The 22611-nt window shown below is 47.2% G+C and overlaps 1 protein-coding gene across 34 annotated transcripts in view; it reads left to right on the top strand.

The window, feature by feature from the left end:
- Jakmip3 (Janus kinase and microtubule interacting protein 3) overlaps positions 1 to 22611 on the top strand; it is a 149374-nt gene that overhangs the window by 95225 nt on the left and 31538 nt on the right. For 9 of the 34 annotated variants that reach the window (XR_015440552.1, XR_015440553.1, XR_015440565.1 and 6 more), the window contains 10 exons: positions 2053 to 2268; positions 3640 to 3759; positions 4773 to 4919; positions 5794 to 6006; positions 7405 to 7440; positions 8004 to 8063; positions 10704 to 10829; positions 12171 to 12299; positions 14321 to 14404; positions 16043 to 16105. Coding sequence is in view for 12 of the 34 variants with exons in the window: in XM_087185589.1 (XP_087041715.1) it covers positions 2053 to 2268; positions 3640 to 3759; positions 4773 to 4919; positions 5794 to 6006; positions 7405 to 7440; positions 8004 to 8063; positions 10704 to 10829; positions 12171 to 12299; positions 14321 to 14404; positions 16043 to 16105 (1194 nt within the window). In the remaining 22 variants the exon portion in view is untranslated. The remainder of the gene's footprint in view (positions 1 to 2052; positions 2269 to 3639; positions 3760 to 4772; positions 4920 to 5793; positions 6007 to 7404; positions 7441 to 8003; positions 8064 to 10703; positions 10830 to 12170; positions 12300 to 14320; positions 14405 to 16042; positions 16106 to 22611) is intronic. The other 25 variants (XR_015440560.1, XR_015440559.1, XM_021253246.2 and 22 more) reach the window with 13 other exon arrangements.

Genomic DNA, 22611 nt, shown 5'->3' with positions numbered 1-22611 from the left:
CTACTAGAGCCTTCAGCCTGTGGCATTACTAATAGACACTTGGTTAAACCCTTTGCAAGAGTGGAGCCATGTGTGTGGGTGTGGGTCTATACATGTGCAGGAAGCCTCCAACCCTGCATTTCCTGCCATAGCTTCACAGGCTGGTCACATGAGCATTGGTCACCATGCCATTACCCATGTTTGAATGTGTGCTCTGGGTCAGAAGCAGCTCATTGTGAGTGGGGATCCGTCCAGCTCCACAGAGCTTCCTGATCTGGGCCAGACCTGGCATCTTGCAGGCACACACTGTCCTTCCCACCAAGACCCCAGGCCTGAGGTAGAAGGAGTGGAAGACACTGATACACGTGCTCTGCTGAGGACTCTCAGTGTGAAGGATCCGCTGCTCTGGGAGATTTTGTCACCAATTCCTAAGTGAGCATCCTGTGCCCGTGTGACAGCACTGTTCCCACATTTCCTTGGTTGGGGGTCATGGGGCTTTGTGTGGGCAGACTGTTTACCTTTCTGCCTGGTGGCTTCACCTACAGATTGGCCCTGTACTCCAAACTAGCTCCCAAGTGGTCAGTGGAGCCTCACTTCCTCGTTTCCTGGGGGAGGAGAAATGATGTTTGTAAATGTCTGTGTAAATGCTAGGCCCCAGAACAGATCTGCCTATTGATGTGGTTTCATTTTCACTGGCTATTTTGTCTCACTAATTGGCTCTGCTACCTCTTTCCATACTGCTGTGTGCTCCAGTAAACAGGAATTTAGCAATTAAGGATTTTTTTGTATTCTGCTCTGTTCATAGCTTCCCTGGGAATTTGTGATCTGGGTTAATTAGACATCTCGTCTCTTTGTTTCCAAGCTAACTTGAGCAGATGGCTGATTTATTCGCTTATTTTAACCTTAAACAGTAAGCAGAACAGCAAGAGGCCTACTCTGCTTTGTTGTTTGAAAATATGGTTTGAACTGAGTTGTTCTTCCCCAAAGACATTGTCCTCTTCTTACAAATCTAGTGCTGTTTCTAGCCCACAGCACCTCAGTTGCTCCTTCCCTCCGTGTGCGTGGTGCACTTGGCAGGATGCACCTCAAACCATGCACGACTATATGGGGCAGCCTGTGTGAGAGGCCCCGAATGCAGGGAGGTGGCAGCTGAGTGTAGAAGGGTTTCTTGCTCCCATTAGAAGGCGAATGCAAAGAACGTCACCCTTTAGGGAAGGTGGAGAATACTGCAGAGCACTCACAGTGAGCAGCCTGGCCAGCATGCAGGTCCTAGGATGGGACAGACATGCTGGGCATCTGCCTCCTGGAGCCTGCCTGTCCAGATGCCCTCACCACACCCTGAAAGCACTAGCTTGCAGCAAGATTGGTAGGAAATGCAGCGTTGCCTGAAAACAGCTGTGCAGCTGTCCGGCTTTGTAGCTGCAGCTCAGAGCCAGGAGAGGAGGATCGTGAAGAATGACAGCAGTGCCCCCACACACCACCCAGCCCTCTCCTGGCCTGGCTCTTCTCAGAGATGGTGAGCAGTCAGGGCCAGAAGGGGCTTTGAGAGCTTTCAGGCCAGGGCTCCCATTCATCACTTTCATCCCTGCCATGCACAGAAGAATCTTGCCCGTCATACCCTCCCTGTTGGTACATATGGCTGATTTAGGGTGTCACCCTGCTCAGCCTAGTGCAAGAAGCAAGAGCCGTGGGAGGCTTCCCACAACCCTGCCAGATGATGCCTGTGCGCATGGACACGGAGAATGGGGATGGGAGTTCTTGTTGGGCAGCCAGACTGGTGGTGCAGGGGAACACAGAGCCTGGATCCTCTCAGGAAGGAGCCCTTAGTTGGCACCAGCCTGGGGTAACCAGCTGAGTCCAGGTGGCCCAGGGCCAGGGTATGGTACAACAGCCTGGGGTGTGGAGTACCTAGCTCTCATCTAGGATGGCCTGCATGCTTCTGGTCTCCCAACCCAAGACACTGGCAGGGCTGCTGCCATGGGGACCCCTCCTGATGTCACTTTGCCTGTTTCTACAGTAACTGCAGATCTATGCTTTGCCTGCGTGTGTGATTGTGTTCTGTTCTCCTTATAGATGGAGGAGATAAAATTTAAGGACAGAGCAGTCTTCGTGCTGGAGAGAGAGTTAGGGGTTCAAGCCGGGCATGCCCAGAAACTGCAGCTCCAGAAAGAGGCTCTAGATGAGCAGCTTTCCCAGGCCAGAGAGGCTGAGCGGCACCCAGGCAGCCCCAGACGGGAACTTCCTTATGCAAGCGGTGCAGGAGATGCTTCAGACCACTCAGGAAGCCCTGTAAGCACCCCCAGGCCTCACCCCATCTGGCCCGAGTCTCAGACACAGCACCATGTGGCTGCATAGCCCTGTGTGAGCAGCTCCCTGGCCCAAGTCCAGGTAGATAGCCCTGGACGCCCTCCAGTCAGCCCCTGAGCCCTCACTTTATCAGCTGTGGTCAAGAGGGCTGGTAGACTGTCTCCTTCCTTCCTCATCAACAGCAGCCACTAGTCTTTTGTCTCCTGGCCCACCATGTAGATAAGTGTCCTTGATACTTGTTGCCCTTGGCTGGTGGGAGATGAGGTGCTTGGAGCATGTGCTGCTTCCATCCCTGTGTGCACAGGCTTCTGGCTGCCACCTGCCCTCATCTCTAGCTTGGCCCCTCATGCAGTTGTTTCTGGCACTCACATCACCAGTCACGCTCCCACCTGCTTTTCATGTGACCATGCCACTTTCTGCTCCTCCATGAGCTGTAAATGACCATGCAGGTCAGCCGTGCATCACACAGGATGCAAGTCCATCCATCTCCTCATTGGTGCTCCTCATTCAGATTCCTCTGCATTGGTCTGCAGTATCCTGGGAGTTCTAAATCCACGGACCCTTGACACGGTCCCTCTGGGTCGTTGGTCCCTAGCCTCTCCTGCACCCATTGAATGAGGAACTCAAGCCATGTCAGTACCTTCCTGGTCATTCTTTTGTTTAATTAGAGGACCCAGGCAGGAAAACTGTTTGAGCTGAGCCAGCTGTGGGACAGTGACATTGTAAGAAGAGAGAACAGCATTTTGTGGTCATATTACAGACAGCTTAACTGAGATAGAACCATCCCCTCCTGCTCTGGTGGTTGATAGACTATTGCATTCACTCCAGAGACTAAAACTGGATTAAAATGTTTTCACTGATTTTTGAATGGTGTTTCAGTGGTTGCAAAAGTGACCCTCTAGAAACTCAATTTGAGGGAGCACACTTCTTGGGAAAGCAACTTTCAGAAGTCTGTAATGTATGTCTTTTCCTGGGCTCATCCTGTGAAAGTGACTTGCCTGCTGACAGGTCAGGCAGGCCCCTGTCTTCAAGATGCAGCTGGGCAGCAGCTGCAAGGAAAGCCTGTAACTGGTCCACACCACTCTTGTGTGCTGGCACTTGCATGCTCCTGACCTCCACATTTGCATACTTCCAGACATTTTTGCTTCAGTTCTGTCCTCATCTTGCAGTTTTTTTGATGCATGGGCTCAAGGCATAATACTTCTCCCAGGAAGGTACACATCCACCAGCAGCCATCTGGAAGCAAGGGCAGTCACCATGCAGAAGAATTTGGTTTCCATAGTGGGTTGTGGTTGCAAACGTCTTACATATCTGCATCTAGGAACAGTTATTTGCAGTTGATTTTTGTTTTAGGAACAGCAGTTGGATGAAAAAGATGCCCGGCGCTTCCAACTTAAAATTGCAGAGTTAAGTGCTATCATTCGAAAACTGGAGGACCGCAATGCCTTGCTGTCAGAAGAAAGGAATGAGCTGGTGAGTGGTGAGGTGGAGGATCCTTGGGTCTTACAGGCTTGTGGCTGAAGCATGAGGAAAGCTGGGAGATGTCCACTTCCAAACTTCCTCGGGGAAAGGACAAGTAATGGTAACAAGGACCAGCCTTGCATTTAGGCTTCTTGACTGTTTCAGTAAAACTTTATTAACAAAAATAGGGGTGAGACAAATTTGTTCCCTCAGTGCTGGTTGGCTGATCCCTGCTCTGTGTTACTAGAGCTCCGTGTGTGACCTGGGGTGTGTGAGGAGGCTGCCATTCAATGTACCGTCGCTGTGAGTCTTCATAGCCATTGAGATTTCTTAGTGACTTGAGCTCCCAGAGGGTATGAGAGCTGCTCAGAGTGGCTGGAAGAGTCAAAGAGGCCTCCATGATTTTACTGCATCTCTCAGTGGCAAATAACATTGGCCCCTGTTCTTCGACTTTATCCCCATCCAAACATCACCTGGGTGCTGCATGTATGGAAAGCACCAGTCAGCCTGGGGGCTCCACCAGGGGCCAAGGCAAAACTTTGTAAATACAGCTGGCCCTGTGTACCTGCTGGTTCGTTATCTACCGGTTCCACATCTGTGGGTTCAACCAACAGCAGACCAAAAGTATTTTTTAAATCGCATCTCTACTTAACTTGCATTGTCTTTTTGCCCTGCTATTATTCCGTAAACAATACAGGGTAACAACTATTTACACAGCATTTACATTGTATTAGGTATTATAGATAATCCAAAATTATTTCAAGTATACAGGAGGATATGTGTAGGTTATGTACAAATACCACACCCACTGCTTTATAGAAGGGACTTGAGCATGTGTAGATTTGGGGGTCCTTGGTGTGTCCTGGCACCAAGACCCCGAGAAGACAGAGATGGCCCTAGTGGGCTGCTGATAATCCTGTCCTTGAGCTGAAGCTTTATATGGTCAGTTTGTTGACTATGAGTAGAGACCTGTTGATTTTCTGTCACTTAAAAAAATGATCTTGTATAATTAACTTCTATTTCAGTTAAAGCGGTTAAGAGAAGCTGAAAGTCAGTACAAGCCATTACTGGATAAAAACAAACGCCTTACTCGGAAAAATGAAGATTTGACTCACACATTACGGAGAATAGAAAGCAAGTTGAAATTTCTCACCCAGGAGAACATGGAAATGGTAAGGGCCCACCAGGTGTCGGGGCAGCACCTGTGCACAACCCCGCCCAGCAATGCCCTCCACTTCTCTGTGCTATCTAATGAGACAGCAGATCCTGCCAGGCACTTAGACCTCAGGGTCAAGTCTGGTCTCATGGGCAAGGAACCAAGATGAGCCTGCTTGCAAGAGAGAAGCCTCAGAAAAGAACAGATCTTGGGAAGGAAGTGTGTAGTGCCTGCCAGGGCAGAAAGGCAGAAGCAGAGCTGAGCAGGCCATTAAGCCAGTCACCCATCCCCTCCCATCCAGGCCTCTCTGCCCATGTCCAGTGCCAGGGATTTGGGCAAGTGAGGTCCCAACTCTGAAAATCCCAGATGAAGCAAGCAGGAGGCCCTAAGATCCCAACCATGGAGAGGGTCAGAAGGAATAGGTTTGGCACAGAGCACAGAGCCTTGGTTAGGGGAAGCCCCGCTCCAGCCTTGGCCTCTAAGTATGATCACATGTAGTTAGTGGTGTTTTCATGCTCCTTCTGGCCTTAAAGGCCCCAGAGCCCCTGATGCAAGTTTAGCCAATGAGTATTTCAGCATGACTGGGGATGGGGGCAGTGGCAGGAATCCCCCCGGGGCCTTCCTGACAGGGTTTTTCTCTTCAACCTGTGCTGTGGCTTTGGAGCAGGTCACGGGTGCAGGCAGCTCTACAGTCTCTTCCTCAGGGGTGCAGTGGGATCCCGTTCTGGGCAGACTTGGGCTGTGCATGGTGTCTGGGCTGCACAGTCCTGCTGTCACTGTGGGGACCAGCCAAGACATAGGCTTCAGTTTTCCCTGGGCTCTGCAGCCAGCTGCTCTGAGGCCTGAACAGAGCAGCCTGCAGCCAAGGTGACCAAGAGCTGCTCCTGCAGGCACAGCGGGATGACCCCAGCTCTACCGTCCAGCCAGACCACGTTCCTGCCACTTGTGACACAGCCCACTTGGTGTTTCAGAGGCAGAGAGCCGGGATCATCCGGAGACCCAGCTCCCTAAACGACCTTGATCAAAGTCAGGATGAGAGGGAGGTGGACTTCCTGAAGCTTCAAATTGTAGAGCAACAGAGCCTCATTGATGAGCTCTCGAAGGTGACCACATACCACACATCCCTGCCTGTCCTTGCCTCCCAGGGGTGGGGATGGAGGGAAGGAAAAGTGGGCAGGCATTTGTGGGGCCATCTGAAGCCGCATCCCCTGCTATGGTCGCTGTTCAAGGTAGCCCTTCCTAGACAGCTCTGTCCCAGTTGTCTCCTCTCCGCTCTACTCCTTGGGGTCCCAAGGCCAACAGCACTGTCTGTGTTAGTAACAAATCACCATAGCCCAGGTGACTTAAAACCCTGCAATTCATCCTCTCATAGTTCTGGAGTCCACAAGTCCAAACTCCAGGTGTTTGGAGGGCAGGGCTGTGCTCTTTCCAGGGCCTCGAACCCTCCAGGGCCTCTGGGGAGGGTCTGCTCTTTCCCCCAGGTAGACTTTAGAGGGCCTTGGCATTCCCTAGCTTGTGACCATATCACTCCCATCTTTGCCTCTGTCTTCCTGTGATCTCCTCCTCTTCTGTTTGAATATTCTCCTTTCTTCCTTCTGTGTCTTATAGGATGCTAGTCCCTGAGTTTAGGATCCACCCCAATCCAGAAATACCTCATTTTTTCATCCTTCACTTAATTACACCTGCAACAGCCTTATTTCCAAATTGAGTCCCCTTCATAGGTTCTGGAGATTGGGCTGTGGATATATCTTTTAGGGGGGCACCTCACAGGAACTACCACTGCTCTGTCCCTATGTGTTCCCTACAAATAGGAAACCAGTGCTTCGTGAAACTCTGCTACCATCTCACACACACACACACACACACACACACGCACTTTCTACAGCTCCTTGGAATCCTGGAGGATCCACGCTGAGATAACTTCAGAAGGAGCTGCAAGCAAGCAGCAGGACAGCAGTGGTCCTCTGTCACTGTCCGTCTTTTTCAGTGACTACAGCTGCCTCCAAAGTCACATGACAAGGATCAGAAAGACCCTGCCGTGGGCTGTGGGAGGGAGTGTCACTAAGACAGTCTACCATGGTCATGCCTGAGCTCTAAATTCTTTTCATATTGAATGACACATTGATCATCAATCTCAACAATAACAATAATTTATGAGAGAAGTAGGAAAAACATGAAGTCTTGGTCAGTTACATACACATAATTGCAATTTCTGAAGGCTTTTTCTCCTGCTGCCCAGTGAGCAGAAGGTCCATCAGCCCTGAAGAGAGGTTCCTGGGGCTTGGAATGTTCAGGTAGCCCTCAGGAAATCCACTCAGAAAAGGAAAAAGGATAGTTAGGGTGGAACCCCCCATGTCAGGACGGTAGTACATGGCCATGAGCAACATGATTCTGTGGTTAGGGTGCAACAGGGACTCAGGGGTCACTCCAGGGCTCTGCAGGCCGCTGCAGGAGCAAAGCCTGCACCTTCTATTCCATAACATGCTGTTTGCTTTCCCTAGACCCTTGAAACTGCCGGCTACGTAAAGAGTGTGTTAGTAAGTACCAATCTGTGTCTCCCTCCTTACCCGACAGTCCCCTGTCCTGTGGTGGCTGTCTGTGGGCCCACTCTGTGCTGATGGTTCCTTGCAGTGTAGACAGAAGCACCTGTCTAATCACAAGTGTGGACACCATTTGTGTGGCATAGGAGAAGCCTGGGCCATCAGATCTCCAGCATCCCAGGTCTTCCCACCAGCCCCCACCCACTGCCCCTAAGATGCAAACCGAAGGGAAGCTGATGGTTGATGGAGGGCAGTGAAGGAGCTCAGAGCCCACCTAAATGGAGGCTCACCAGCCCCAGCCTTCTTTGCAAAATACCCAGTGTTTATGACCGTGGGGACAATCTACCAGTCATAAGACCACTTCCATGCCAGTCCACATGATAAAGTGGAAACATTAAGAATAAACTGATGCAAGGGCCGGGGATTTAGCTCAGTGGTTACGGCGCCTGCCTTGCAAGCGCAAGGTCCCCAGTTCGATCCCCGGTACCAAAAAAAAAAAAAAGAATAAACTGATGGAAATGTTCAACTACTTAAAAAATCTCTCCAACTGGTTTTTGCAGGAGCGTGATAAGCTTTTAAGGTATCGGAAACAAAGAAAGAAAATGGCGAAGCTCCCCAAGGTAAAGGAGGGAACGCTGACTGGTATGGGAATGCATAAAATTTGAGTTTGCAGAAATACATTTGGGAATGATTCTCTTTCTTTGGAGATGAAAAGAAAATAATTTTAGGGGCTGGGGATTTAGCTCAGTGGTTCCATCGCTTGCCTTGCAAGCACAAGGACCCGAGTTCAATCCCCGGTATCAAAAAAAAAAAAAAAAGAAAGGAAAAAAAAAAAGAAAATAATTTTATTACTTCTAAAAAGTTGTTATTCTGAAATAACTAAAATAGCACTCAAAGTAAATATCCTGGCTATAATTTTAAATTTTGCTAACTCAGATCAAATCAACGTAGCTGAAAACAATTATTATATTTATTTGGGGTTCATAAGGGCTGCCATCCAGGAGACACTAAACTCAAGCAATCTTGAAGATGAACTCCAAGGTTTTTCGCAAAGTGGTGGCTATATTTATACCTCAAACTGTTTGTCGGGAATGCTGATTGTTCTGGCACAGTTTATTAAAAAAGATTGTGCACAGCCTCAGTCTCTGGGCAAATCAGGGAGGAAGTGGGTGGTTTCACTGCTGTGGCTGATGAGTTTGGATCCAGAAGTTGCAGTGCAGCCAGTTCTCGAGGTCAACTACTTGTGCGGGCTGCAACAGCTTGTGTCCACGGCCCACATAGGCCCCACACAGCAGATCTGCATCCCTAAGAAAGTTAAAGCCCTAAAGGAATTTCTCTGGAGTAAAATCTTTTTTGATAAACTGATTTTTATTAAGGGAGTCACTGGATAAATTCCCGAAGGACCTAACTTGTCTTCAACTCTCTGCAAAATATGTGTGTGTGTTGTTTTTAAACACAGTTCAATGCTCTTCAATGGGCCATTAGATGCTCTTTAGCCAAGATACTTGCTTGTCTGGCACTTAGAAAGGCTCAAAGGAAAGGAAGAGGTTGCCAAGGCCCCTCTTTTTGGAATCACTTCAGGGCACTAGGAAATTACCCAGAGGTGCTGCTACCCTAGCTGTCCAGGTGCTTCTGGGAGAAAGGAAAAACTGGACAAGTAAGCCTTGCAAACAAGGCCTAGAATCGGGCTGTAAAGGACTCCAGCTATATTGACCTTTGAACAGTGAAGAGCTGGAACATGAAGGGGCCAATGATGCTTCAGCAAAGAAAGACATCTCATGACATCAGCAGGGCAGAGCAGCAGGAGGGGAAATCAGGAGGTTACCACAACCTGGAAAGAGTAAGGAAGAGTGTGTCAGGGAGATGGGAGCAACTGGCATCCAGACTGAGGATAGCTGTATGACTGGAAGAAGCCAGGCCTCCCCAGATTAGGGTGACACAAGAAGGCCAGGCTCCCCTCAGACATGAGATGACAGGAGGAAGCGAGGGCTCTGAACAGACATGGGATGAAAGCAGGAGGCCAGGCCTCTGACTGGACATTGAGTGACAGGAGAAGGCCTGCCCCCCCCTCCCCAGACATGGTCTGACAGAAGACGCCAAGCTACAGGCAAGGTTGAAGATAGACAGTCAGAGACCAGAGGAGCAGACAGCAGGGGCTGGAAATTCAGTAAAAGAACCTCAGTTTGTGCTTATGTGTGCCTGTTTTCTGGGTATTTCAGCAGGGATCTGGGAAAAGATTAGAGTACATGTAAAGACTTTCTCAGAGAGGCCACAGCTCAATTCAGCAAGTGTCAGATGGTCACTCAGCCAGAGAGGCAGCTGGTGGTCAAGGGGAAGAGGGGAATATCCCAGAGTTCTGATTTGGTCAGCGGTCAGAGGTCAGAGGATGTGCGTATCTGGGAAGGGCTTTTGGAAGAGGGACAAGTGACAGTGGTCTGCAGGATAGCTGGTGGTCCTGGGGCCCAGAGAGGAGCTTCCCTTAGAAGGTTCTGGTGGAATATACAACAGGGGGACCTGGTGGGCACAGCAACCAGATGCTGATTCACAGAATTGGCCAAGGAAGGGGCCCTAAGTGACTGAAAAAAGATGGCTAGCTTTTGGATTTTATAATATTTCTTAAACCTAGGATGAGGAAATCTAAGAGTTTATTGTTGTTGTTATTTATTTATTGAGTTGCTGGGGATTGAACTCAGGACCTCTGTGTGCTAGGCAAGTGCTCTATAATTGAACTACAACCCCAGCACTAAACATGAAGAGTGAGGGGCTCCTGGGGGATTCCCAAAGGCAAGGCCTCTCAAACAAGGCCATGGAGGACTCATTTTGTTTCAGTTTTTATTCTAATCTGTCAAGAACTGATTCTTGTAAAAACACAACAGAAATTTATGACTGGAAAAGTGACCATATATCAGAAGTGCTTACTGTTGGTCCTGTGTTGGTTCCTCATACATGAAGGTCAAGTCCAGCAATCGTTTATCCATGGAAATCCCAGTCATTTCTCCTTCCACTCTCCACCAGTTCAGCTCTGGGAACAACCAAGATGAGGTGGTCACAACTAGGCCACCATCTCAACCTGTAGGAGGGCAGCCCCCCAGCTTCCCTAAGGGCAGTTTCAGACAAAGACAGCAGTGGATTGCAGGGTGGGACCATGCAGTGGCTAGACAGCTTCACAGCTATAGGCCCCAGAGCTGGGCAAGAAGAAGAGAAGGTGGGAAGCGGCCTAGGACTGTTGGTCAAGCATTAATGTGTCACATTTTGGTCAGAAGCCGGTTGTTGTGGAGACTTTCTTTGGATATGATGAAGATGGTTCTTCCGATGGCTCTTCCATCTCTTATCAAACTGACAGGACAGACCAGACTCCTTGCACCCCGGATGATGACTTGGAGGAGGTAACTTGGGACTCCCACAGTAGTTCCTGGACTTGCCAGTTCTTGTGAGACATAGAGGCAGGGTGGGGCATGAGGTGGGGTGGAATTGGGGCCAGGATCTCGTGTGAACCCTGCTCCCCATGAGGGCCTCCCCAGCCCAAAGCCCTGGTAGCCCATTCTTTTGCACAGTGGCAAAGACCTTCTGCATTTCTTGGCTGCCTGGTTGCTGAGGATTGTTCCTTGGTTCCACCAATTCCCAGTCATACATCTTCCCTGTCATCAAGCTTGAGTCTCTCCTGCAGCAGGGCCTGGAAGAGGGTCCCCCACCCTCTTTAAGGGCTTTCCAGGAAGTTCTGGATCATCCTGCAGGGAGGTTGGTCCTATGCCAAGAACACATCAGACCCTTGAGACACTGAGAGGAGCTTTTTTTCTGATGAAGACAGCCAGACATTCCCTCCTGCTGGAATGATGGCCACCTTCAAATCCACCAGCTGCCCGCCCCCATGCACATACACCCAAGGACTGATCTGACTGGCCCAGGTCTTGTGGCTATAGACAGGGAGTGGCATCCATGTCCTTGATCAGGTCTAGTGGCAAGTGCATGAATGGAGCCTGCTTTGACCAATCCTGAAGGATGGACCAAAAACCATGGACCTGCTTAGAAATGAGATAGCCCAGCAAGCCCATGCCAGCAAGCCTCAGAGAGTAGGCAGGGGAATGGGGAGGTAGAACCAGGGCAGGATTTCTGACCTGGTCACTCCGGAACATGGCCCACTTTCCCAACCCTGGTATCCTAGTGACTCTTCCAAGGCAGCAGTAGATCAATTTGCACCTGCCTTTCCCTGGAGTTGCAGTTGTCATTGCAGCTAGAAGGATGATCCTGGAGATAGCACTGCAGGAGCAAGCCTGGGATGGACAGGCCTGGGATAGACGGGCCTGGGATGGACAGGCCTGGAAGAAATGTGTTGCCTGGGCTCTGCACTCCTTTCACAAACCTCAACACACTCCTCATGACACATTTCTGCAGAGCAGAGCCATATGAGATCCTGGTCAGCAACAATGGCTGCAATAGGTCAGAGCAGCCAGACTGGCAAGTACGAGCCCCAGCTTAGGCTCTGGCCATTGGCTGCCAATCCACAAGGTTGACCTTTGCCAGTGAGTGGCCAGCTCAGGCTCAGAGGTCACCTCCAGAGGAACCTTCTCCAAAGCATGCCCCTCCCCACATGCTGCCAGAAAAATTCCTCCATTCTACCTCTGTGGAAAGAATAGGAACCCTGGCTGTCCAGGACAGTGCTGTTGCATGGAGCTCATGCTAATGTTGCTTCTCTTTCTGTGTGCATGTGGTGCTGCGTGCCTATCCAGGGCCTGGCCAAGGAGGAGACGGAGCTGCGGTTCCGCCAGCTGACCATGGAGTACCAGGCGCTGCAGCGAGCCTATGCCCTGCTGCAGGAGCAGGTTGGAGGAACACTGGATGCAGAGCGAGAAGTTAAGGTCTAAATGACTTCTATTCCACGATGTTCCAGCTCCCGCTCAGCTCCTTCCCACTTATCCCCTGTGGCCTACGCAGGCACACTATGTGTGCCCAAACTTTCAGGCCAAGCCCCTTCCCTCCCAGTTACTGCCAGGCCTGGATGATGCTCACTGCAGCCATTAAAAACCAGTGTTTGTGGAGCCCCCAGCTGGGTAATCCCCGGGCAGGAGGTGGGACTTGCCAGAGCTGTGCCAGTATGGGGTGGAATGTCAGGGTCCTTGAAGAGCCAAATTTGTCTCTGCCAAGGGCTGTGGCCAGTTTACACGGAGCCTGCAGAACCTTAAAATAAAGTCATCTTCTGCCCAAACCTGCCGGAATGCCCTTAGGGAGCTCCCATAACGGGGAAGCACAGAGATAAATCAGGAGCAGCATTTAAGCTTAGTATTTTTTTAACTTGCTGAGATTGTTCATTCATCCAACAAATCTTGAGCTCAGGGCCTGCCTTGTGGAGCAGCATTGTCCTCTCTCTGGACATGCCCAGAGCAAGTTAGTTGCTGGCATCCAGGAAAGGCTGGAAAATGGCCAGGCGCCCTCTTCTGGCTTCTAGGGGCAGTGTCAGCACCAGGCCACATGGGGAAGGCGGGTAGGGGTTCCCTTGCTGCTCCAACCATATCTCTGCTTACCAGGGGAAGGTATTGTGGCTGGTGTACCATGTAGGGAGACACCTCTTCCTGGAGACGTGAGAGGTTATCAAAAACAGACAGCAGAGGCATCTGACATTGCAGTCAGTCCTGCTTCCCCTAACCACTTTTCAGGGGAAGGGGTATCATCACCTGGTGGTTCTGCAACTTAGGGCTGTGGTCTGGGTAGAGGACAGACCTCTCAGAACGAGGGTACTCCAGATGCATCTTTCATACTCCATACTCCAGATGCATCCTCCCAGCTGCTCTTGGGAGCCTCCTGACTACCCTGCTCTTCTGGCAGGATGTCCCCTCCTGCTTTCTGGGAATTTCACTAAGGTCACCTGTTGTGAAATCCTGAAGCAAAGCCTTGCCCTGCTGTGCTTTCAGTGCCCCTGGTGGGCGGGGACTTACCTGTCTATGGAGGTCACTTCCTCTCCTCTGGTTCAAAAACCAGAGAGGAAATGGAAAGAAAATTTCTCTGCATAAAAGGGGAATTTAAATGTCTCCTCTTTAATCCTTATTTTAATTTAAATTTTGCATGATACTAAGATAAAGGAAATTGTCAGACACAGTCTCTGTCTCAGTCATCCTGAGGCTAAGGACCAGAGCTCTGTCCTAGGGCTAAATTGTTCTAAGACTAGGGGCCAGGGTCCCACCATGAACCACACCCTGCCCTCCTGGGGTGATGGACCTCAGACCCTGTAACCTGGGATCACCAAATGATCTAATGCTCATTTGCCACAGACACTGTACCCAACAAGAGAAGGGATAGCCCATAGGGTAAAATGTTCATGGTTTGGACCTGAAGAGAGCAAATTAAATCAAGAAGGAGCAGCTTGGCCTGGCTGAAAGCCCAGGTGGTGCCCAAAAGGAACTTCTCAAGCCAGGGGCTCATTTGTAAATCATGGAGTTCATCCTCCAAACAAGGGACAGGATCCAGGGGTGTTACGGGTACAAGGTGAAGAAAAAGCAGTGAACCTAGGCCAGCAGCAGCATGATTGCAAGCTTCTGCAGATTGTCTTAGAAAGCCCCTCATACTAGTGTGTCCAGCACCAGCAGGCTCAGCACATGGGCCCAGGCATCCTTGTCAGTTGTTTTGCCCTGTAAATGAGGGTTTTACCAAAGAAGCTCTCAGAACTAGTCCACAGATGTTTTCTGCTATGCCCTAGGTGAGATCACTCATTTACACAGCCTCAAAGTTCTTCCTTTCTTGGAAAATATTCCATTAAAGGAGAGGACCGTCACTTCTCAGTAGCTAGACCTGAGGCAGTATCCTCTGAAGCCTGTGTCCCTGTGAGCATGTCTGTCTGTCCTGGCTGTTAGGGAAAATTTGATGTGTCTTTGCTCCTGTCCTACAGACCCGTGAGCAGCTGCAAGCAGAGGTGCAGAGGGCACAGACACGGGTAGAAGACCTGGAGAAGGCACTGGCAGAGCAGGGGCAGGTGAGCTCCTCCCAGCAGCGCTCATGGGTGCTGGCATCCTCCACCCACATTAGGGGATCTTTGGAGGAATCTGGCCCTTGGGAGCTGCCAAGCCTCCATCATCAGGAGGGTGGAGGGACCTGGGTAAGAATTATTCAACACATGCTGAAAATTAGTAGCTTTAGCATGCTTTACAGTATATTTACAGGCAATAAAAAATTCTAAACACTAGAAGGAATTCTGTGGCAAGCTGTGAATGAGGTAGAAATCTGCCAACCATGGGACAAGGCCTCTCCTAGAGTTGACCATGGCATACTTCATTAGTCCTCTGACTCAGGGCCAGGATTTCAGGTACTACACCCCCTGCTGCAGATCCCAGAGGGAAAAGCCCTAAGTGGCATCTGGCAGGAACAATATTTTCTGATTTGGGGCTCCTGGTAGAGTAAGGTGGACCGAAGTGCAGGTCATATGCTTTGCCAGTAGCTTGTCATTGCTTCCCTTTCCACACTACTGTAAACAACCACCTCTGGGTCCTTCAGGTCCCGTGGGGGACATCTGTTCTCAGTGGCCTAGTGCCTCAGCATCAGTCTCTGACCTACTGGGCCTGAGACGAGGCTGGAAGATGTCTGTGTGGGGTGGGGAAAGCTTGTGAGAGTGTTCTGAGAGCCAGGCCATGCTTCCCTGGGCTCTGTCCTGCCCAGTGCCAGGCCCATGGCATCCTTCACATGTTAACTGATAGATGGACAGACAAAAGGACACTGAGAGCAATGGCTAGACCACATTGCTAACATCCCAGAATTCAGCACTGCAGCACCTGTCTCTGTTTAGCTGACACACACCTGCCCTCCAGGGAACCATGCACATGGGCTTTTGTCAATGGCACTTGAAATATACCATGCACTGCCCTTGCTGACCAGTGGTGGCTCTGGCTCAGATGTCACAGGAATATTCCTAAGACGTCATCTAATATTTAGGGTCATGTCCCAGGTGCTGCCATCCTATTGTTTGTGCTGAAAGAAAAAAAGTGGCCAGGGAGGTTGGAACTTGAAAGGGGAGGAGTATACGAAGGCCACTTCATTCCTCCAGACAGGATCAGGAGGCCTCCGTGCCTCCTTCCCATCTGCCTGTGTGTCCTGAGTGTGAGCCAACAGGAGTCCATCTTAGGTGTCCCATCCTCTCCCGCCTGCGCCCTGGTCTCCTTCACAGCCTGAGTGCTACTGGCCCCATGTCAGGATCCCCTGGACCTGCAATGTCCATGCTGTATCTTGTGCCTCTGGGGATCTGGGCCTGGATGCCGTCTGTGTGGTGGACATGACACCCTTGAGACATCCTCCTGAAGCAGGGCTGCCTCCATGAGCTGTCTGCACGGGATTCTCAAGGAAGACAAGCAGACCCCAGGTTTCCATTTTCTGTGCACCATAAACTGTCACCAGAGGCTATTTTATTTTATTTTATTTTTTGTATTTTTTTGGTACTGGGGATCAAGGCTGGGTCCTTGTGCTTGCGAGACAGGCACCGGAACCACTGAGCTAAATCCCCGGCGAGAAGCTGTTCTAGAAACTGGTGTCATTCTCTGTTCTGCCCAATCATGATGTGAATGTGGCTTTATGCTCTTCTTCTGCTGTGTATTTATGTCTTTACTTCAATTCCATTTTCAAGGATATGAAGTGGATTGAAGAGAAGCAAGCATTGTATCGAAGAAATCAAGAGCTTGTAGAAAAGGTACACCCAAGCCTTGTGGACGACTCCCCTGCACTTATGAGGCACAGGGAGGTCCTGTGGGGTGGCCACGGGCTTGGCAGAGGTTCCAGGCTCTTCTGTGGCTCCTCTTGTGGGAGCCTAGACCCAGTTACTCCTCTGTCTCCTGGAAGGAAAGAACAGGGCCTTTCCTCTGAGTCCAGCAGAGCCCTGTATCTGCAGGGTGTCTTGATTTGTAGTCTGTTGCACTGGTGGGTTCCATGGATGGTTAGAGAATCTTTGGAAAGAGCTGCCCTTTTGAAACCCCTGGTATCATCCCTGTCAGAAGCCATGTTGAGACAGGGAATGTTCATCATAAAGGCTAAATTGTCCTCAGGGAACAGCCCCTTTGAGAGTCCACAGATGAACTTGGTTTTTTATTTCTGGATGAGTGACTGTGTTTCTGACTTGACCAGGAAAACACCTGGCAGGGGTCACTTATGGGCTTTCTTGGTCTCTGGATGACAACAGGCTCCAAGAACGCTGTCACTTCCTCCCCACTCCCTGGCTGGGATTCATTGGTTAGAATGTTTTATCTGATTAAAATGAGTCAGAAAATGTGGTGTACAGCCAGGCTGTTGGTGCCTTAGCTTCTGCCTGGGATCACCGAGCCTTATCCAAGGCTTGCACAAACCAGGACAACAAGACTTACAGTCTAGGGACATCTGCCATGGATATCATGCCCCCTCCTTATTTCAGTTTATCCCATGGGCTGGTTAAAGAAGACAGTCCCTGCATTGAGGGTCGTAGAGTGTGAGTGATTTTTTAGACTACATCGGGGCAGCTCAGTGGGTTAGGTAGTATGGGGTGAGGTGAGGAGCAGTGGTGGCTATGGGGCCAGACACAGAACGGCAGATGGGAGCCTCTAATATCATATAGGAGACACCATCATTACACACTCTGAGGTGCACACACAAACACTTATGTGCACTCAAGCACACACACACTTGAATATATGTACCTTCAGTACCAGCATGCTCATGGAGATGCTCATGTGCACTTAAATACACACACACTTGAACACATGTATATTTAAATGCTCATGCGCACACTTTAACCCATGAACATGCAAAGACTGTGTGATGCACACTCACTTGCACACTTTATTTATTTTTAATAAATTTTATTGGTACATTTTAGGTATAGAATATAATGACACTCATCATTGGAAATTTGCACCTTTACATAGTCTCTCTTGGTTCTTATTTTTCCCCCTTCCCCTGCCCTCCCTTCAACCCCTCCATCCCTCCCTAGTTACAAAGACTTTGTTTCCTTTGTTTCATTTTCTCATATTAATTCCATTCCCTTCCTTCCTTTCCCCTGCCCCTCTCACTTCCCCTTCCCCTTGGCCTCTTTTCTTCCTATTTCACATTATCTATTTTACATTTTTGTCCTTATTTACACTTTCAGTTTCTCACACTAGAGAAACTATTCGGTATTTACACATGTGGGTCCTACTTGTTTACTTAAGAGTATCGCCTCAATGTGCATCCATTTAGCTATAAATGTCTCTAATTTTTCTTTTTTATGGCTGAGTAGTACTCCAAAAAACCACATTTTCTTTATCCAGTCTCCAGTTGATGGGCAATTGGGCTGCTTCCAAGTTTTAGCTATTACAAATTGTGCTGCTATGAACATGGGTGCACATACATCACTGTGGTATGATTCTTTTAATTCTTTGGGGAAGATCCCCAGCAGGGGAATAGCTGGGTCAAATGGGACTTCCAGTCCTAGTTCTTTGAGGTATCTCCATACTGATTTCCACAGTGGTTGCACCAGTCTACACTCTCACCTGCAGTGGAGCAGGGTTCTTCTTTCCCCGCACCGCCGCCAGCATTTGTTACTGGTTGATTTCATGATAGCAGCCATTCTTTCTGGGGTGAGGTGGAAACTCAGCATTGTTTTCACTTGAATCTCTTGAATGACCAGTGATGTTGAACACTTTTTCTTATGTTTATTTGCCATTTCTACTTCTTTGTGTGAGAAATGTCTGTTCATTTCAGATGCCCATTTTCAGATTGGGTCTTTAAATTTGGGAGGTCTGATCTTTTTAACTTCTTTATAGATTCGAGATAGTAGAACCTTTGTCTGAGGAAGAGCAGGTGAAAATTTTTTCCCACATTGTGGGTTGTCTTTTCACTCTGTTAGTGCTTTCTCCTGCTGTGCAGAAGCTTTTTAATAAGAAGAGATCCCACTTGTTGATTGTTTGTACTAGTTCATGGGCAACTGAGGTCTTGTTCATAAAATCTTTTCCTACACCAATGTCTTTAAGAGTTCTACCTAAGCTCTGTTCCAGCTGATTCAGCATTTCTATTTTAATATTTAGATCTTTAATCCATTTTTATTTTAGTTTAGTGCATGGTGAGAGATATAGGTCTAGTTTTAGCCATTGGCAAGTTGAAGCCCAATTTTTCCAGCACCATTTATTAAAGAGGCTATCTTTTCTCCAGTGAGGGTATTTGTCTCCTTTGTCAAAGATGAGGTGGCTGAGTATGTCTGGAGATGTTTCTGCATCTTCTAATCTGTTCCACTGGTCCTCAGGTCTGTTTCTTTGCCAGTACCATGATGTTTTTATCACAGTAGCTTTGAACTATAGTTTCCAGTTGCCATGTCCCTGTTGCCTAGAATTGCTTTTGCTATGCTAGGTCTCTTCTTGTTCCAAAATAATATTTGGGTTGTTTTCTCAAGGTCCGTGAAGTATGCTGCTGGAATTTCAATTGGGGTTGCATTGAATCTATATAGCAGTTTTGGAAGTATGGCCATTTTCACTATGTTGATCCTTCCTACCCAGGAGCAGGGGATCTCTTTCCATTTTCTGATATCATCTTCAATCTCTCTTTTCAGAGTGCCATAGTTTTCAGAGAAGAGGTCTTTGATTTCTTCTGTTAGGTCGATTTCTAGGTATTTCAGGTTTTTGGATGCTATTGTGAAAGGAATTATTTGCCTTATTTCTCTCTCAGTGAGTGTGTTTGTGCAGAGGAAAGCTATTGATTTTTTTGTGTTGACCTTGTATCCAGCTACTTTACAGAATTTGGTTATTAAGCCTAGAATACTTTTGGTGGAGTTCTTGGGGTCTTCCATATAGAGTATCATGTCCTCTGCAAATAATGACAATTTGACTTCTTCATTTCCTATGTTTATTCCTTTTATTTCTTTCTCTTGTCTAATTGGTGTGGCTAATGTTTCCAAGACTGTATTGAACAGGAGTGGTGATAGTGGACATCCTTGTCTTGTTCCTGATTTGAGTGTGAAGGATTTCAGTTTTTGACCATTTAGTATGATATTGGCTGTTGGTTTTTCATAGATGGCTTTTATCAGATTGAGGTAGAGAGTGTCTATTCCAATTTTTTGAAGGGTTTTTATCATAAATCTGTGTTGGATTTTGTCAGATGCTTTTTTCTGCATCTATTGAGATGATCTTGTGGGTTTTGTCCTTGGCTCTATTGATATAGTGTATTACATTTATTGGTACTGGGGATTGAACTCGGGTCCTTGCACTTGCGCAGCAGGCGGTGAAACCACTGAGCTAAATCCCCAGCCAGTATTACATTTATTGATTTGCGTATGTTGAACCATCCCTGCATCCCTGGGATGAATCCCACTTGGTCAGGGTGTATGATCATCTTGATGATCTTCAGCATTCTGTTTGCCAGTATCTGATTAAGGATTTTTGCATCTATGTTCATTAGTGAGATTGGCCAATAGTTCTCTTTTTCAGTTGGGTCTTTCTCTGCTTTGGGGATCAAGGTGATGCTTGCTTCCAGGAATGAATTTGGGAGTATTGCTTCCCTTTCAATTTCACTGAAGAGTTTAAAAGGTAGTGGCAGTAGTTCCTCTCTAAATGTCTTGTAGAATTCAGCAGTGAAGCATTCAGGACCTGGGCTTTTCTTAGTTGGTAAGTTTTTAATTGCATTTTCAATTTCATTGATTGATATTGGGTTGTTTAGAATTTTTAGGTCTTCTTCGTTCAACTTTGGTAATTCATATGTATCTAGGAATCTGTCCATTTCTTCTGTGTTTTCCATCTTATTGGTGTATAGGTTCTCAAAATAGGTATTGATGATCCTCTGGATTTCTGCTGGGTCCATTGTAATTTCATCCTTTTCATTCCTAATTGCATGGATTTGAGCCATTTCTTTCCTTTTTCTGATAAGGTTGGCTAAGGGTTTGTCAATTTTGCTTATTCTTTCAAAGAACCAACTCTTGATTTCATTGATTTTTTTCTATCATTCTCTTAGTCTCCATTGCATTGATTTTTGCTCTGATCTTTATAATATCCTCCCTTGTATGAGCTTTGGGTTTGTCTTGCTCTTCTTTTTGTAGAAGCTTGAGGTTAAATCAGGTTGTTTAATTGGGCTCACTCTGTTTTCCTAATATGAGTATTCACTGGTATGAATTTCCCTTGTAAAACTGCTTTCATTGTGTCTCATAGATTCCAATATGTTGTATTGCCATTGTCATTTAATTGTAAGAACTGTCTGATTTCTTCTTTAATTTTTTCTGTGACCCATTGGTTATTCAGAAGTGTGTTGTTCAATTTCCATGTGTTTATGAATTCTTGCGGTTTCCTTTGCTATTGATCTCCAATTTCATCACACCATGGTCTATTGATAATATACAGGAGATAACTTCAGTTCCTTTGCACTTACTTAAACATGTTCTATGAGCGAGTATGTGTTCTACTTTGGAGAACAACCTGTGTGCAGCTGAAAAGAATGTGTATTCTGATTTTGTGGGGTGGAACACTCTGTTAGGTTCATTTGTTCAAGAGCTTGATTGAGTTCTAGTATTTTGTTGCTTATTTTTTGTCTAGTTGATCTATCTATTTGTGACAGTGGGGTATTGAGGTCCCCCACTACTATTGTATTAGTGCTTATTTGATTTTTCATGTCTGTTAGTATTTGTTTAATATAGTTGGGTGCACTAGTGCTTGGTGCATATATGTTTATGATTGTCATCTCTTCCTGTTGGATTGTTCCTTTTACAAGGATGTAGTGTCCTTCTTTATCTCTCTTAATCAGTGTGGGTTTGAAATCCACTTGACCTGCAAGGAGGATAGCTACTCCTGCTTTTTTTGGGGTTCCTGTCACATGGAGTATTGGTTTCCACCCTTTAACTTTCAGTCTATGAGTTTCTTTTTGAATTAAGTGTATTTCTTGTATGCAGCATATTGTTGGATCTTGCTTCTTTTTTTTCGGTACCAGGGATCGAACTTGGGTCCTTGTGCTTGTGCAGCAGGTGGCAAAACCACTGAGCTAAATTCCCGGCCCAAGATCTTGCTTCTTGACCCATTCTGCCAGTCTATTTCTTTTGATTGGTGAATTGAGACCATTAACCTTGATGGTTAAAACTGATACATATTGACTTATTCTTGTCATGACTCTTTCTTTTTGTTTGATTCTCCCCCTCTGGATTTAATTTCTTGTCGTGCCCAATGGATTCATTCTGCTGGACTTCCTGGGGTTGTGATCCTCATTGTTTTTTCCTAGGATATTGTCTGAAATTTTTTAGAGTCCTGGATTGGTGTTCATGAAGTTCCTAAGGTGCTCTTTGTCATGAAAGTATATTATTTCTCCATCAATTTTGAAAGATAGTTTTGCAGGGTACATCAATCTGGGTTGGAGGCTGTTTTCCTTTAGTGCTTGAAATACATCACTCCAAGATCTTCTTGCCTTGAGAAGTCTGCTGTGATTCTGATAGGCTTTCCTTTGTATGTGATTTGTTTCTTTTCTCTTCTGCTTATAGAATTTTGTTTTTCTTTTTGGTTTCTGGAATCTTAACTATTATATGCCTATGTGTAGATTTTTTTTTTTTATCAAGCCTAGTTGGAGTCCTATATGCCTCACTTATCTGTATGTCAAGTTCTTTTCCCCTGCTTTGGAAGTTTTCTGCCATCACTTCTGTGAACAGTTTTTTTATGTCGTCTGCACTCCCTCCTGTTTCTTCATTGACTTTTGACCAGTCTTATTTTATTCTTCTTTACATCGTCTGGGAGCTGCTGGATTGATTTCTCGTGGTCTCTTACTGTTTTAAAGAAATTTTTCTTCTCCTGTTCACTAATTGCAATCTTATCTTCTATATCTGAAATTCTGTCCTCACATTGGCTCATTCTGCTGTGTAAACTTTCAATGGAGTTTTTAATCTCCTGGTAATCTGTTTGGATTTCTTTTATGGATTCCATTTGTTTCCTATGTTGGGATTCCATCATGTTCCTCTGCTCCTTTATTTTTTTTATCTGTGTCCTCTCTAGATTTATAATTATGTCTTGCACTATGGGCACAATCTCTGCTGTTATCTGAGAAATTATTTCTGATTTCATTTTTTTTCCAGATCCTCTTTCATTGCCAATTCAGGGAGTCCAAGTGGTTGAGTATCAATCAGATTGTTCCATCTCATTTCCCATTGAGGTTGCTTTAGGTGATCTGAAAGTCTGGTTTTGAGACTTGTTTAAGTGTCTTCTCATTTCAGTGGTGGGGGCAGGATGGAGGAGA

This window comes from Heterocephalus glaber, unplaced genomic scaffold, assembly GCF_053883595.1.
Source record: "Heterocephalus glaber isolate CG9 unplaced genomic scaffold, H.glaber_assembly_v1.0 deba00001497, whole genome shotgun sequence".
Classification (NCBI taxonomy): Eukaryota; Metazoa; Chordata; class Mammalia; order Rodentia; family Bathyergidae; genus Heterocephalus; species Heterocephalus glaber.
The sequence above is the reverse complement of the archived record's forward strand: the minus strand, read 5'-3'. Positions and strand labels throughout refer to the sequence as shown.